Source organism: Orcinus orca, chromosome 4, assembly GCF_937001465.1.
Source record: "Orcinus orca chromosome 4, mOrcOrc1.1, whole genome shotgun sequence".
In the NCBI taxonomy this organism is placed as follows: domain Eukaryota; kingdom Metazoa; phylum Chordata; class Mammalia; order Artiodactyla; family Delphinidae; genus Orcinus; species Orcinus orca.
This window is the reverse complement of record NC_064562.1, coordinates 44,276,594-44,294,789: the sequence shown is the minus strand read 5'-3', so window position 1 is coordinate 44,294,789 and position 18,196 is coordinate 44,276,594. Positions and strand designations below refer to the sequence as shown.

At 34.9% G+C, this 18,196-nt stretch overlaps 1 protein-coding gene across 4 annotated transcripts in view; it reads left to right on the top strand.

Moving 5' to 3' along the window:
* CFAP299 (cilia and flagella associated protein 299) overlaps positions 1 to 13,539 on the top strand; it is a 624,040-nt gene extending 610,501 nt beyond the window's left edge. For all 4 annotated transcript variants that reach the window (XR_007477163.1, XM_012536874.3, XM_004280160.3 and 1 more), the window contains one exon: positions 9,575 to 13,539. Coding sequence is in view for 3 of the 4 variants with exons in the window: in XM_012536874.3 (XP_012392328.1) it covers positions 9,575 to 9,670 (96 nt within the window). In the remaining variant the exon portion in view is untranslated. The remainder of the gene's footprint in view (positions 1 to 9,574) is intronic.
* Positions 13,540 to 18,196: the final 4,657 nt, after the last annotated feature.

The following is an 18,196-nucleotide window of genomic DNA, read 5'->3' as shown; positions in this document are numbered from 1 at the left end:
CTACATCCTTTCGGCAGATGGTTTGAATTTATTCTCTTGAAGCTCCACCCTCACTGAAGGTCCTCAGTTTTACAGTCTGTCTTTTTACAGGGCCAAGGTATATTTCCTATTGGATAGTTTTAAAAAGAACCCATATTGACTAGAATAGGTTTAAGAGAAGCTATGATTTCTTCAAAGTCTCCAACAGCGTTCCCTCAACTCCACGCAAACTTGAATTAATGGGGCAAGGGATACTTACTGAATCACCAGCACCACTTTTTTGGCTCCTGGATTTTCCTCAGAGAGCTCTTGTAAAAGTTGCTTTTTAACAGTGGCACAGTCACAGTTATTAAGTAAAGCGGAGGCCTTGCCAACTTTCTGGTTTTGCTGCCCAAATTATTGAATGTTTGGTTGATTATAGCCCTAAAACACCCACATACTAAGAAGCTTTTAAACATTTTCTCCCCTGGGCAATCACCTGGTATACCTGAACTGAAAGTCCACCACATATAAATTAAGTATTTACTCAACTAACTGCTAAAATCAATGGCCTTGAGGAATACATTAAAAATTACACAACAGAGCTTGGTTTTTATGAATTAAAACTCCTAAAGCTTAAATGTGATGACCTCTTCTCAACCTGGAAAACTGATTTTAATTTTTATGCAGTATTATGCAACAACCCCTAGAGATAAGCACATTGTTGTTAAGTGTCCAATATATGAACTCATATATAAGGTGTAGCACAGAAAAGGTGAGCTGGAGGAAAGAAAAAAATTAAATATATAATTTTAAATTTTATATATATAGATAAATATATATATCAATGCTTAGTAATGAAAGTATGAATGATAACCCTTCACTGTCCAAGTTGAATATCTGCTGTGAAAAGAAAAGTACATATTTCAATAAAACATACATGACAAAGGAAAATTGTTGTTTTAAGCCTCTGACTAGGAAATCCTAATCAAACATTATGCCAATGGTAAAACAGGCCAAAACAGAAATGAGAATAGAGAAATTTGAGGAAGAGAGCTTTAGCCCCAATTCATGCTCACTTTTTGCAAAATTTATCACAAATCAGGACAAGGAAGGAAAGAGTGGAAGGTTAGTTTCTTGGCTAAATGAAAGGTTTAAATAAGAACAAAATAATTGTTTCCTTCATGATTTCAAAGACTGATAACTAATGATAGAGAAGCAGGCACCAGAAACACAGAGTCAGGCGTGGAGTCATTGTTGGTGCAATGGATCATTTCTAATTCAAAGAGAGCATGATTTCTTCTGGGTCTCAACAGTTGAACACATAGTCAGCTCCTTAACGATTCACCACCCCAGCAGATGCTTACAGTTTCTGAGTCACTAAAATCCTAAAGCAGGTTGAGGGATATTGAAATATATTGGAACATGGAACACACTAGCATGAATAGTGATCAAGTCCATTGGCAAGAGAGAAAAATCTCATGTTGATAACTTTTAAATGGTTATTGCTGCTTGGGATGTCTTCAGCATAAATATTGGTGGCCTCAGTGATACACATAGCCTCAAATAGCTGAAGCAAGAGTAAAAAACACAATAAAACAAACAAACAAATGGCAGCCCCAACTTGGTAACCCAGAACACTGCCTTAACAAGCACGTGAGGCTGCTCTCCAGAGAATAGGTTCTTAACCTTTTGGGAAACACAACTTATTTTAACAATTTGATACATTTTATGGATTTGCTCAGAAAAGAAAATGCACACATGGGGCCAGACACAGAGTAATATAATAATATTTTAGGATATTCACAAGACCTGTCTAAGTCTCTTAATGAATTCCATTTGAGAACTGAAGACCTAAGGGCTCTCCAAAATGCCTGGGATCAATTGAAAGGGGCTAGAAGAACAACAGGACAAGTGGGAAAGTGTGGGGAATAACCACCAGGACTCAGGCAGGGAAAAACTGTTTAAGAGGGGCAATAGGTAAAATGAGTTGGAGTTAAATAGATCTTATCCGCTTCGTGATTAAGGCAAATTACTTAACCCCTTCGGAGCACTTCTCTACCTCGGTTTTCTCATCTGTTAAATCTGTAAAAAACAACCATTTTACAGAAGGCTGTTGTGCTGATTAAATGAGAGAACGTGTTTAATGTGCTATTGAATAGGTGCTCTGTGAATAGATATTGTTTCCTGATGGTGTATCAACTTAGAAAAAAATGAAAGTTCTAAAAGAATTTCATTTTTTTATTGGAATAGTTAAAAACTGGATATAATCCATATGTCCATGACTGGGCAATGATTAAATAAATTATGATACATCATCACAGTGAAATAGTATGAAGCAGCTTTAAAAATGAGTTAAAGCTATACTTATTGAAGTTGATGTGCTAGTATGGATAGATGTTTATTTACACTATTAAATGGAAAAAGCAAGCTGTAAAACAATATTCTACCCTGTAAAGTACTCATCATTTATATAAGGATTTCCCACTGATGGACATTTAGGTTGGTTTCTGTTTTTCTCCCTAGGTTTAAATAACAACTCTCTATAACCAAGCTTCTGATTTTTTTCTTTAAGATGGACTCCTAAAAAGGAAATTGCTTAGTCAAAAGATACATACATTGTAAAGCTTTAGAGAGATATTGTCAAATCACTTGGCAGTTAACCCATATCAATTTACAATTATACCTGAACTGTTTAAGACTGCCCCCAAACCATGCTCTATTTATTTTGCATACTTTTGAAGCTTTGTTAATTTTATAGTTCACATTAATTGAGGGTCACTTTGATTTTCATTTTCAATTATTATCAGGGATGAACATTTCTTTCACATGCATGTTAGTATATTGCCCTCTACACACTTTTCTATGGAGTTTTAGTAAGGTTTTTTTTTTTTCATTATATTTAAAGTATGAAAGGTAGAAAATCTTTGGCTTTCGTATTTCTTCATGACACATTCCAATTTAGATATCTATCTTTTCACATTTATAATATTTTTGGCATACAAATTTTAAATTTTATATAGTCCAAACTATTGATTCCCCTTTCTGATTTCTTCCCATGTTTCTATGTTTAAAAAGATTCCCATACTAAGAATGGGCAAGTACTTAATGATATTTTCTTGTAGATTGGTTTATGGTTTCCTCTATACATTTAAATCTATAACTTTTCTCAGATTTTTGTAGAGTAAGTTTAGGGTCTTTTTACTTTGTTTGGTCAATTATTCTTTTTCAGCAATTTATAACCAATGATCTTATCCCAGTGTCTTGTTTTACTCATATTTTATATTTGGCTTGGAGTCCCCATCTCTCCTGGGACCTAGTAGTGACTTCAGGCAGAAGTCTTTTAGCAAGTCCTTACAGTGCTGTGAACTTGGAGTCAGAGTTTTCTAAGTGCAGAATTTTCTCAACCAACTGCATTGCTTGTTGTTGTTGTTGTATATGTGAGATTATTTCTAGCATTCTTGTTATCTATCATTAAGGTTATAGATATAAAATGAGCATGTATCAAAGATTTTTAACTCATTAATTAATGAGGAACTGGTAGATGTTACTATGGATTCCAAGAAGAATTCAGAGCAGAGACATATAAAGGGAAAAAGAAATTTTGAAATGAATTTACAACTAGATGCAAAACTGGTCTATCAAAATCAGTGCAAAACTTAGTTGCAGTCCATCAAACACAACTGCTTTGCATTTATACAGACAAGAAATATTTGCATTATTATCAGATTTCTACCACTTACAGAGTTGTAATATCAATCAAAGATGAGAAAACCTAAATTAGTGAGTAGTCAAGATAGTCACCATTTGTTTTTTGCCCTTTCACAGTCTCTCACAATTTTCCCTGACAGTCTCCTCCCCTCTTTTTATCATAATAATTTCAAAGAAAGATTATTCTTATAAAATAAAGTTGGTCTCATTAGAGTTGACTGATTTTTTACATAGGTGAAGTAAAAATTTTATTTACCATATTGGATACCTTAAGTTGCCCATGTAAACCCTAAATCCATACAATTTTGAACAAATACTAAATTAAACTGTGCTTGGAAATTTTCATAAGAACTCTCAAATTGGATTTTTAAAAACCTCTCTATTATTTGTTGACCTGAGGCTAGGAAACCAAGCCTAAGGAATGCTCAAGTTAGTTACACAGAATATATAATATTCTTGGACTTTTTAAGTCAAGAAATAGGCCAGGGCTTCGTAGACATTGCTTCCATAAGTAAAGTCAAACTTAATCCCTGAAAAGAGTGGCTGTTTCTACCTGATTAAATAAGCATTATTTTCAAGTATGACATTCTAGTCAAGGCCCTGATTTTATAATTTGTACAATTATATTATGTACAATTATAGATGACAGAGCATTAACGAACCTATGCAAATAACTAAATGGCCGTGGAAAGTAAGGAGACTTAATATAAATTTCTGAATCCTGGAAGAGAAGTGGGAATCAGATATCATTTTAAAATGTTTCACTTCAGTTTACAAAAGCAGACTTTACTAAATTGCAATAGGTTACATATTGCTTAACAAGAGAGAGATAGGGTAGTTCTTATATATCTGAAAATAGAAGCTTAAAAGAATATCAAGAATATTCCAGACAAATAGCCACAATATAATTTCTCTTATTAGTTCGTTCAGTCTTATTATAATTGATTCCTGCTCCACTGGATCTTTGGTTAGCTGTCCTCTGCAGTCCTCTCGTTTGGCCAAAACAGGACCTGGAAATCGGCGGTGCAGTTTGGAAGTTGTCTAATCTATGTCAGCTCAGCTTTGAAGTGTCAATAATTGAAGTACCTGGTATAGTTATTTTCTACAATATTCTGACACTTTTCTTCTTAGTTGAAGACACAGATTCTCACCTGTAACTATAAGAGAGACTTCAAGAAAGCATCAGAGTAAAACAATACCATCTGTAGGTGATAGGGACATAAAATGTCTGAGTGATTTATTACTAATAATTTTCAAATGTGAACAGTCTGATGAGGGTTCATAATAAGAATAATGCAGAAAACAAAATGGTTAGTGCTTTCTGTGGTATGCAAAACAAAGATGATAAAGCCATTCCCTCCCCCCCCGCAAAAAAAAAAAGACAAACCATCTAAGGATAATGATTAAATTTATTTTAAAAGAAGTTTGTGAGTGCTGTACTTGATTCAGAAAAATGGATGAAAATAATTTTATAGAGGAAGAACTATTGAGATATGACGTAAAATAATCCTGAGATATAATTGTTTATAACAGGAACATCAAGTAAGAGGTTCAGTAAGTCTGCAGTAAGACCTAAACATTTGTATCTTTAAAAACAAGAGCTGAAATTATGACAGATAACATTATACTACTGTTGTCTAATATCATCAGGCTCAGTACCACCAGAACTCTGCTAAATACAACAAAACCTGATGGAAATATTCCTAAGAGTTGCAATCAGTGTTTTCCCTGAGGGTAAAGCCATATTATAAGACAAGAAGGGCAATGACATAACTCCAGGGACTTCCCAAAAAGCACACAAAATATCTGAAATATTTATGTTAATAATATTATACCTATACAAATCTAACCTCGACAAGGCTGAGCACCTCTTCTGATTTAACAACTCTTCCCACAGAATTCTACAGAAAAATCTAATTCTTTCTGGCACCTCTTTTCAAAGGTGAAAAAATAAATCTTTATGATTTTTCCAGGGGCCCTCTGGGAAATCGCAAATATAGCTTCTGGTGTAAAATATATCTGGAAGGTTTTATTTAATTTTTCTTATACTTAGGATCCAATTATGGAAAGTCAAAAATCAGGAAAAAAATTATCAGAAGATATTTGGACACTTGATTAAGATAGGATCAGGGTGCTACAAAAAATAATACTGAGTTGACTAATTAAACATTTAAGACAATAAAACATTTAAAAATAAACATTACATTAACATGATTGTAAAGAACCTTAGCTCTTTATAAGTGAGGAATTTTTGTTCTTTGTTTTCTTTTATTTGTTTCTTATTTTTTTCTTTCTTAAACAATCAAGGATGTAATAAATTCATCATAAAGGACAGAAAATTATTCTTGTAAGACACAATTTGCTACCTAGACAGATTACACAGAAGGTATAAAAAAAAAAGAAAAGAAAAGACTTTCATATAGTAGGCAAAGGAATTAGCCAGTAATCAAGACAGGGCAAACTTAACTAAAATTTTAGCACATTTCATCACTTCTATTCAGACTCAAGTACTATAAACCAAGGAAAGGAAAATTTACTTCCAAATTTTGTCCTTCATTTTGCTTTTTCATATCACAGCAATTCTCAGGAGATCCATGAACTCAAAATAATTTTTATATTAATAGTAAGATGTTATTTCTGTTAACATTTCAATTATATTCATCATAGCTATAATCAAATGAATCAGTATTTTAAATTTGCTCAATTTCCACTTCCAGTATGGTAAATATTGACAGTTATAATCCACATAAAATTTCTTTGTGGTCTTCAGTAAGTCCCCAGATTTTACAGAGGTTCTGAGATAGAACAAAAGAGAAAAAAAGAAAAGCCTGAAAAGCACTACTATATATACATTATATAGTTATGTTTAATATATATTGTGTATAATTATAACGGTGTATAGCAGTGATTTTTTTTAAAGATTTAATTTTATTTATTTTTGGCTACGTTGGGTCTTTGTTGCTGCGCGCGGCCTTTCTCTAGTTGCGTCAAGCAGGGGCTACTCTTCGTTGCCGTGCGCAGGCTTCTCCTTGTGGTGGCTTCTCTTGTTGCAGAGCACAGGCTTCAATAGTTGTGGTACGTACGTGGGCTCAGTAGTTGTGGCTTGCGGGCTGTAGAGCACAGGCTCAGTAGTTGTAGTGTACGGGCTTAGCTGTTCCGCGGCATGTGGGATCTTCCCGGACCAAGGATCAAACCCATGTCCCCTGCATTGGCAGGCAGATTCTTATCCACTGCGCCACCAGGGAAGTTCCTATAATAGTGACTTTATATATAAAAACATATATAAATTATAAATATATAAAAATTATATAAATTATATTTATAAATATATAAATATATAAATGTATGTTATATATAAATGTGTTATATGTGTATATAGATACGTATAATTACTACTATTTACTGTTATAAAGCCTCCACTATAGGATATAACTACTTTCTCTTTGAAACACAAAAGCAAAGAGACAGTGGTATTAGTCTGTCCCTATTGCTTATGATGTAGTCTCAACCATTCATATTAATTGTGATTTTTAACCAAAGTAACTTCTATTTCATAGAGAAAACTAGAGGTGGATAACTAAGTACTGTCTCTCTCCTAAAAGCATTTTAACAGACAAGCAAAGTTTATATTACATCTTTGTACAGCCACACACAGACCTTTTTAAAGAGACAAAATGAACAGTTCATTAACATGACCCAAGATAGGAACTTTCCATTGGATATAAGCAAAGTATATAAACTTAAAATTATTCCTAATAATTAGGCATCAAATTTTCAGTATTCTATCACAATTAGAAACTATCTGGGTATCATATGAATATTCATTATGTAATTCAACCTAACAGCTGTCTAAGTTTTTATATTACTTAAAGATCTGGGGAATTATATTCAAGCTGACATAGTAAAAAACAAAATTACTGTTGACATAAAGTTGTCAGAAAAATGATTTGATTTTGTTGAATACAGACTTGCATTTCTCATTATCTTAAAGATTGTGTCAGAGTAATGTTAGCTTATTTGACCAGTATATCTCAATAAGTTAAAAAAAAGTAAACCCAAGTACAGTAGAATAAAATGTATATGCTTATGTTATACCTAACATTGATAAATCAGAGGACAAGCTGTTTGCATTAAACCAAAATTATTACAGTAGTCTGATTTACCAAATATTTATCTCAATTAAATGACCTTAAGTTGTTTAAACATTTCTGTGAGAATAACTTTTTAAGGATAGCACATTTAAAGTATCCAAACTTTAATTTCCATATTTTCCTGGAAGTTTATAAATATTTGACTTACATAAGAACTTACTTGTATAAGAACTCTATAGAACAATCAGAACAGAGTTTCTTTAATTTAGGAGACTTTTAAATCTAATTTATGAATTCCTCCAGAGATAGGAAAATATTACATACTCACACATAAAGATGTAAAGGTCTTTCTGAATTCTAAGCATATATACACACAGACATGTAGGGAACGTATAGCTTCAAATCTAAACATTAGCCACAGTTCAAAAGTAAATGCAAAGAAGTTACCAGTCCATATATCAAAGAGTTGTCCTCTTTCCTGATGCACATGGGATTCTTAATTTCTTCAAAGTAGACAAGTAAACAAATAAAGAAAAACTGCTAACAAATCAGATTCTCTGTTATCTCTCCCTCAAGAAAGAATAAATCTCGGTGATCTATTAATCTGTTTACAGAGATCACTAAGGTTAAGATGTAAAATCAAATTTCGAATCTTTGTTGTCACCAATGGGGAATAATTTATTCATTGTAAAAGTTCCGAAAACACAAACAAAACGCAAAAATAGCAAAAAGGAAAATATGTAAAATTAATTTACAAATTGGTACAAAGCAGGTCCCAATACAGGGCAATAATCAATTGCATGCCACTGGGCGCAATTAATTTGCATCTTTGTAGACAAGAATACTTAAAGATTTGTAAAATGGCACAAAAACGTGGACGGGTAAGCCACTCGAGACACCCACTCCTTTTGTTTTACCCATTTCAAAATCTTTACAATTTTACAAACTCTATTTAACCAAAGATGGGTCAAATATATTCTTTCTCACTAGTGTAAGAAAATGAATACTATGGGGAAAAGGCAATATCAAAGCTTCTCTCTAGTCCCAGATCTAAATTTCTTATCATCTCTTCCTACAAGAGAAGGAGAGAGAGCGAGTAACATCATTCTTTTGTACTTCAAATATAGAAAAGGCCCAATGACTAATATTTTGCAATTGTAGATATTGTCTGACTCGTTTAGCATCTGTTTTCTCTTACCAGTACCACATTAGTGAACACTTGCCCCCATAGGCATTCCCTAGGAGCCTGTAAGCATGACAGACTATCGTGAATAAAGGCAAAAGGACCAAAACTTTTTTCACAGATTACAATACAAAGGGGAAAAAAAGTAGATCAAATAGTTTTTAAACTGATAAGAAATTTTTTATGAAACCCACCAGGGACAGATAGTTAGTTACACTAGTCTGAACCAGTTCCAAACTTGAGACATTTTTATTTGACAAACTTGAAATCAAGATAGCATTCTTTTTGACTTATTACCCTGCAATCACATGTGTTTACAAAACCCTCCCCTGGGAACTTTGCAGAGTTAGTGACCCATGGGGTTCAGCAGAGTCTAGACAAGCATGAACCTGGGGAACACTGCTTTGATCCTAGATATTTTCAGTAATGTCACAACCCAGAGCCTCAAAGCTCCTGATTGGAATTATTACCGCTCCTGAGAAAAAGAATCTGGGGGGAAACACAAACATATCTCCATGGCCACAGCCTTCTTAGTTCTGTTTGCTGCAACATTGAAGCACGAAGAAATTTCATTTAATGCTAATTATTTACATGGACTGGACTGATTAACAATATGATTTTTGTATTTTAGGCTCAACCAGGTGACAACTCTACTAGAACCCCTATCCAGACAGAGCTCTACATACAAGCTGTCATTTTTGACCACGTTTCCAGAAGAAAGACTTAACTACCAACATGTTAGATGGTTTCCTAATGGTTTGCTAAATTTAAATGACTCCTATAACCAGAAGCAAATTAGAATAATAAATGAGTCCTGTAGCTATAAGGCAAATCAGAATAATAAAAGTTGATAAAGAAATTAGAAAGAAAATCATGATCTTGATTATCTGTTTTGTGGTACAAATAACTTCTTAATCTGATTTGAGGTTTTTCTAAATTTTTTCCCCCTAAACACTGAAGCTGATTGCAGTAGTTCATGGGAGAAAATCTTATGGCTATTTCAAAGATATAGTAATTAGTGACTTCTTTTGTACCTCAGATTTTCCACGTTTCCAAATGTTCCAAAAATGTTCTGGGTCCTACTATTGCCAAATATAGCAGGCCAAGCCTTATACCACATGGCAGTGCTAGCTCCCGAAATCACTGGAAGACAGGCATAAGGAAATATAAATACAAGGTTTTTAGTAGCACTACATGAGTAAATATAATCTGAAATATCCCATGAGATGATGTATAAAATGATTGAAGTGTTTGATATGTTTATGTGCCTGGACAACATGAACCCCATGACAATAAAGCTGAGAAAATGAAATCTAAAGGAAACCAGAAGATTTTAGAGAAATGAGGACCTCAGAAGAGTGAAGAACATGTTTTCCTAATATACCCCTGCAGGTGACTTTTGTGCAGAAAAGATGTTCAGAGGCCATTTGTGATTTAAGATTCATATTTGGCTCTTCCTCTTCTCCTTCCCATTGTCTTTCTTCCCTTTCTAAACAATCCAGTTCTAAAGCAATTAGGTGGAGCCAAGCAAGGTAGAAGTCTGCTCAGTGTGGGTATGGGGGTGGGAGATCCCGGAGCAGGAATTCCCCGGTTGCAATGGGATGACAAGGCTGTATTCATGGTGGAGGTGATGGCCTGGCACGAGGTGTCAGATCTCAGTCTAGGTGAGTAGAGTGGTGTTAAATTAGAATTGGATATATTGGTGTGATCTCATCATTTTCAATATATACAACAGGTACAGAATATATGTTAATGTGTGTATGTCTGCATATTCCAATGCTCCATCCACTGAGAGGGCCTTGGAGCAGCAGCACCCCATATCAGTGAGCACAGCACACCTAGCACCCAGATCTTAGTTTCTCAACACCATTTTCTGCCAAAGGGAAGAAGGGATCCTTAGAAAAATGACTGATTCCAGGGCTGAGGCAAGGAAAATAAAAGAGTCTGGAATCTCTGTGCCAGGAAGCAAAGCAGTTCTGGAAAAATGAAGGGGACTTATCAAAAGGACACAGAATCCACCTTGAAAGTGTTCCCACTGGCCAAATCTGGGACAGTTTGAGCATCAAAATAAATTAACAACAGGCGTAAAATAGGAAACCATGAGTCTATACTGATCTATGTAAATGAGTAATTGATGAGGAATGGGATATTTACATAGTATCTCACATAAAATACTTATTAATTACAGAGGGAAAAATGGAAAAGCCTGAAAGACACCACTTTCATAAGTGATCAAAGAGAATATGATTAGTAATGAGGTGAACTGAATTTGTTCCCCACCGAAGAAGATGCAACAGAGGAACTCAGCATCCCTTTTATAATAATCCTGCCAAAGTTGCATAACCTGAATCTAATCAAGAGAAAACACAGACAAACCCAAATCCAAGGACATTAAACAAAATAACTGGCTTGACGTCTTCAAAAGTGTCAAGATCATCAAAGTAGAAGACTGAGAAATTGTCCCAGATTGAGTGAGACTAGAGAGACATGATAATCAAATGCAACACAAGACTCTGAGTTTGATTCGTACTGTATAAAGGGAATTTGGGGACAACTGGTGAAAATTGAATGATTTCTGAAGATTAGATGGTAGTAATATAAAAATGTTTATGTCCTGATTTTGATGATTATGTTGTGGTTATATTAGAAAATGTCCTTGATCGTAGGAAATTACACTAAAGCATTTGGGAGTCAAAGGGCATCATGTCAGCAAATTATTTATAAAATTTTATGGGGAAAAATTATTTGTGCTGTACTTGCAGCTTTTCTGTAAGTCTGAGATTGTTTTTGAAATAAAATAATTTGATTTATTATATTTATCAGTTCAAAACTCTACTTATATTTTAAGTATGTATACAAATTATATTGTTCTATCTATAGATTTGATGAAATTTTAGCAATCATTTTTATTTCTTCCATAGTTCAGTTAACTAAATTCCTTTAAACATTTTAAATTTTATTTATGAACTTCATTACATTCAATTTTCTAATGAATTCAAATTTCCAAGTAACAAATAAGCTTTCATACACATTTAAATAGCTGTCATAAATTTAATAAATTAAAATTGTAATGATTCATGTTCTCTTAAAGTTTAAATATAGTTCACAAATTTATAAAATTTCAATTTAAAATAGTCTGAATTAACTATTGAAATATCACATTTTATTTTATTTTTAAATAAAAGTAACTTCTATCAAGATTTAAATTTCTCTTAATCCCTTTTTTCTAGGAGCTGCCTCTCAGCTGATCTAATTTAGATATTTTTTCTTTTTTTTATTGAAGTATAGTTGATTTGCAATGTTGCATTAGTTTCAGGTGTACAGCAAAGTGATTCAGTTATATATACTTTTCATATTATTTTCCATTATAGGTTATTACAAAATATTGAATATAATTCCCTGTGCTATACAGTAAATCCTATTGCTGATCTATTTCATGTACAGTAGTTTGCATCTGTTAATCCCATACTCCTAATTTATCCCTCCCCTCCCCATTCCTTTCCCCTTTGTAACCATAAACAGTAAGTCCCCTACATACAAACCTTCAGTTGCAAACTTTCAAAGATGTGAAAGTACGTTCACATCTCCAATCACGTAAGTTAGTTCACGTGCCTGGCGTACATTGTCATATGTGTGCATCCTCTACAAGTGGTTGTGCTTTTGTGTACTTTACTGTACAGAACTGTATAGAGTACAGTAGTACAGTATCTTTATTTCAAGCCCAGGATGTCCAGAATCAAGCGTAAAAGCAGCGGTGATGTAGCTGGTACTGCTAAGAAACGCCAAGCGATAACAATGGAACTTGCTGTGCATAGCAAGGAGGAAGAGAGACAAGAGGAAGAAGAAGTAACTGAAGAACTGAAGAGATTCACGACACAACAAATGGCTAGGGGATTTTCTTCATTTGAGGAGGTACTGTTAGTTTTTGAGGCACAGGACCCGAAAGTAGAATGGTACACAAAGGTTGAAGCAATGCAACCTTCTGCAAGGTTCAGAATGCAATCCAGTGCTACCATGTCATCTATGATGAGAAAAAAAGAGCTACTATCCAGACATCACTGGGTCATTTTTTCAAGAGAGTAGAAAGAATAGAATCCAGCAAGGAACCAGAACCTGTGCCATCAACATCAGGCGTGAGTGAAATTGCAGCTTGCCCTCCGTCTCCTGTTGCTGACGATCCTTCAGCTCTACCATCTCCCACCTCCTCCCCCTCGTCCAGTCAGTAACTCTTCTTGCCTGTTCACTCGATGCCAGCCCCTGGATGCCAGCTGTTGTACTGTACTACTGTACTTTTCAAGGTACTGTACTGTGAGATTTAAAATGTTTTCTTTATTTTTTGTGTTTGTTTGTTTTTTATGTATTATTTGTATGAAAAGTATTGTAAACCTATTACAGTACAATACTATATAACCAGTTGTGTTGGTTGGGTACCTAGACTAGCTTTGTTGGACTTAAAAACGCACTCTTGGAACGGAACTTGTTCGTGTGTAGGGGACTTAACTGAATTTGTTTTCTATGCCTGTGAGTCTGTTTCTGTTTTGTAAACATTTTAAACTGGAAAAATAATGCTTACATATTAAATACTCTATCCTCTAATATGCCAGTGTTTCTTAAATGTTTTAACTATTTTAAATATTTTTAAGTGTAGGTATTTCAAATATTTAAAATACTTTGTATATTTACAGATTATTCCTATATTTAGTCCCATGGTTTAAGACACAAAAATTAATTATGTCATCACAAGTAATTTTTACTTTACCTTCTGAACTGAATTTAATGATAGTAAATACTGAACAGAGATTTGAGTTAGGTTATGGGATGTTTTTGTTTGCTAGGGCTGCCATAAGAAAATACCACAGACTGGGTGGCTGAAACAACAGAAATTTATGTTCTGACACTTCTGGAGACTATAAGTCCAAGATCAAGTTATCAACAAGTTTGGTTTCTTCTGAGGCCTCTCTCCTTGGCTTGCAGACGGCATGCTTCTTGCTGTTCTTTGCATGGTCTTTCCTCAGTGCAGGCATCCCTGGTGTCTCTCCATGTGTCAAAATTTCTTATTCTTGTGAGAACAACAGTCAGATTGGATTAGAATCCACCATAATGACGTCATTTTAACTCAGTTACCTCTTTACACACCCTTTCTCAAAGTACAATCACATTCTGAGGTACCAGGGGTGGGGTGGGGGGGCGGGGTGGAGCTTTAGCTATGAATTTGGGCACAATTTGGCCCATAACACGGGTTGTGGACTACAAATACCCAGGACATTCTCATGATTAGAATGTCTCGTTCAATGCTAAGCCAAGTCTAGACTTCTGAGGGTTCCTTCTGAGGTTCATGTCTTTTAAATGTGGATGGCCTTGGATTCAGATGTCATATTGCCTAGTTTTGTAGCCTGATTTAAATTTGCAGCACCCACCCAGGTTGACTGATATTCAAGGTTTCATTCTATTTCTGATTTTTTTTCATATTCTTTCTGTCAACAGAGCCACAATTCCTATAAATGTTTAAATAACATCCCATTTTGTTGAGCTTATCTCTCACATCTTACCTTGCTCTGTGGTTGCAGTACTGAGGTCAAACTAATGCAACTATTAGTAAGTGGAAATTCCTTTTATGGAAGCTCATTAGGTTGACTTTTACCCAGTAAAGAAGAGAGAGCAATTAGAAAGCTGCTGTGCCTGAGTCCAGGGTACACGAAGAAAGTAATTTTAACTTGAAGTTAATGGTTGAATGCAGGGCCAAGGAAATGGAATATGTGAAATGAAAGTGAGAATCAGCAGAACAGCGGGCCAAAGACACAGGACCAAAGAATGAGCTAGCCAACAGAAAGGAAATGAAACCAGAAATCGAGCAATGCAATACAAAGTAAAGAGCATTAAGAACCAGACTGTTTGGCAAGCTGATGTTGGTAATTGGCCAAATCACTTTATCTCTCCAGACTTTGGCTCTTGAAGGTCCCTTCAAAATACAAAACATCTATGATTTCTCCTTGCTGTTTTTCTAATCTATTTATAGACTCCCTCAGATGAACAGAATAACCTTGCTAGGTAAGTGTAATTTTCTCCAAGTGATAGTTTAAGTGCATTGTCCAAGACTCTAGTTGCAAGTGATGGCTAACCAATTTGAAGCCTTATTATAAAAACACTGAGGGGTCTCCCAGAACTAAATAAAGGAATATGCCTGCATCCCAGGAATAATCATAATCAAACACTTGAACACTATCAGACATCCCGCTCTATCTCATTACTGTATTTTTCCCTGTGCATCATTATTCTTTCCAACGAAACAGCCTCTCTGTTTCTCCAGACACACTTTTCTCTCTCTTCCTCTCCCCCTTTCCCTCCCTCTCCCTCTTCCTCTCTCTCTTCCTCCCTCTTTCCTTCCCTCCCTTCACCCTTCTCTTTTTTCCCCAAGTCCTTCTCTTTTTTGCCCAGAGAAGGGAAACTTGACTCAGCATCAGTCGGGAGCCAAGCCCCACTAAAATCGAACTGTCAGGCTGGGAAGATTTATGTTCTCCTTAATACAACTATAACAATTTTGTGAATGAATGAGAATCTTCAGAAAAGCAGGTAATTCTGTGACAAAACAATGCATCCAGTTCAATGGAGTAGAGAGAGAGTGTAGGAGAGAGAAAAGGGAGAAGTCTGGGATGCTAAGGTACTCAGTCATTGGAGTAGCAATTCATTCTTCCTCTTTTCACTGGTGGTGACAAAAGCAAGAAAAGCAGCAGTGGCAATGTGACTGGATGAATATTCTTTTTGTGTGATTCCTGCTTTATAACACAGCTTTCTAAGATAAGAAATTATACAATTAAACCTGCCTGATCTATGACCAACCTCCTCAAATGTTATTGTATTTTCCAGAATAATCTGATTTAAACAATCGACAATAACCAGAAACTATATTAATCTCAAGGAAATTAAAAAGAAATATCTACTTATTTAATTATAGAGGACACACTACTTACTTATTTGTTTGTTTCTTGTGAGCCAGATACTCTTCCAGGGGCACAATACTGAATAAGTGCTTCCCTCAAGAAATTCACCAACTTGGATTAAAAAGAAATCTGAGGGATCTTATGCTTTTATTTTTGTTGCTGATGCTGCTGCTATTATGGATGGATTTCCTCCTCATTACAGCTACCAATAGATTGTTACAGGTGTTCCATGGATTGGCCAAGACTTTCCAGAACCATATGAAGTCATGAGGATGACCATGCTGGTTTATTGGGAATACCACTAAGGAAGTATTTCCCAAAGTATGTTCTGTAGCACACTAGTCTTTTTAAAGTATCTTCCAAAAATTAAAATTTTCTGTGGTCGAATAAGACTGAGAAATTGCATACCACAGATTTCTCCTAGAGACTTACAATGTGGCATTTTATTGACTCTGAGAAGTTCCAAAATAAAGACAGCTCTGTAAGTTTGTTTAAGTTCCCACACAAATTGTCCACTGATCAACACTTCTCCATTTTCACCATCAAACACCTATTAGTGTCTGAGTTACCAGAGGCTTTCTGTTGTTGTTTGCAAGCCACAAAAACAAATCTCACACATTTAAGCAGATATAGGAGTATACTAGAATCCAAGGAATGGTTGAAAGCTAAGACTCAGGAAAGAAAGAATAAAGAATTCTGGAAGCCTCTCTGTCAAACACTGTCAGTAAATAAAGCAGAGCTCCATCCACTTCCCAGTCTCTGTCAATCCCAAATTTCAAATTCTCAGGAGATGGAACCTGATCAGCCACAGGAGGGTCAGGTGTCCCGCACTGCATCAGTCAGCAATAGTCAAGGTCGGATGGTAGACATAACACTTGGAAGTTCATCCCTATGTCTCAAGGGCTGTTTCTAGAGAGGGGGAGATTATCATAAGTTGGGAAGACACCCAAGAGATATCTACTATGAAATCTCTTGAAACTAGCAACACACTTAGTTAAAAATCATTAGTGTGATGTTGACTCTTGATTTAATATTAATATTTTAATCTGGGGGAAATATACTCCTATTCCTAATGCTGCTTTGAGACTTAACCAGGAATGGATGTCAGTGTTTCCTTCCAAATGCAGTTTTGCCATCAGTTGAAATTATTATGAATAAAATTAAGTTGTACAGTGTGCTATGTGTATAAATTTTGAGATGTCTTCCAGGTAAAAATTCTTCTTGAATTATTTCTTCAATAGACAATCCAAATTGTTTTGCTCATATATTATTTGAGATTTCTGCAATTCTATTTATGAGAGTGCTTTCTATGTATGTAGTTTTCCTCTTTGTCAATAACAGTTTATTTATGGACACTGGATATTGAATTTTATGTAACTTTTTTAATTAATGAATTTATTTTCTTGGATAAGTTTTAGGTCTACAGAAAAATTGAGCAGAAAGTATAGTTTCCATATACCTCTTCTCCCCATACTTACATGGCTTCCCTTGTTATTAACATCTTGCATTAATGTGCTATGTTTGTTACAATTAATAAACCAAATTGAAAAATTATTAACTAAGTCCATAGTTTACATTAGGGATCATTCTTTGTGCTGTCATTCAGTTCCATGGATTTTGACAAATAAGTACTGTTTTGTATCCACCATAACAGTTATCAAAGCAGATATCCAAATATCGAGCCCTAAATATTCCCTGTGCCCAGGTACTCATCCCTCTCCCTCTATCTCCTTTAACCTCTGGGAACCACTTATCTTTTTACTGTCTCTATAGTTTTGCCTTTTCCAGAATGTCATATAGCTGGAATCATGTAGTACATAGCCATTTCAGAGTGGCTTCTTTCACTTAGTAATATGCATTTAAAGTTCCTCCATGTCTTTTCATGGCTTGAGAGCTCATTTCTTTTTAGTGCTGAATGATAGTCCATTGTCTGGATGTACCACAGTTTATTTATCCACTTACCTATTGAAGCATCTTGGTTGCTTCCAAGTTTTGGCAGTTATGGTATAAATCTGCTATAAATAGCCACGTGCAGGTTTTTGTGTGGACAGGTTTTCAACTCATTTGGGTGTATGTCTAGGACTGTGATTGCTGGATCATATGGTAAGACTATGTTTAGCTTTGCAAGAAACTGTCAAACTGTTTACCAAAGTGGCTGTACCACCAACAGTGAATGACAGTGCCCATTGTTCTATATCCTTGTCAGCATTTCGTGTTGTCAGTGTTTTGGATTTTGGCCTTTCTAGTACGTATGTAATAGTATTTCAGTTGTTTTAATTTGCAATTTCCTAATAACATATGATATTGAGCATCTT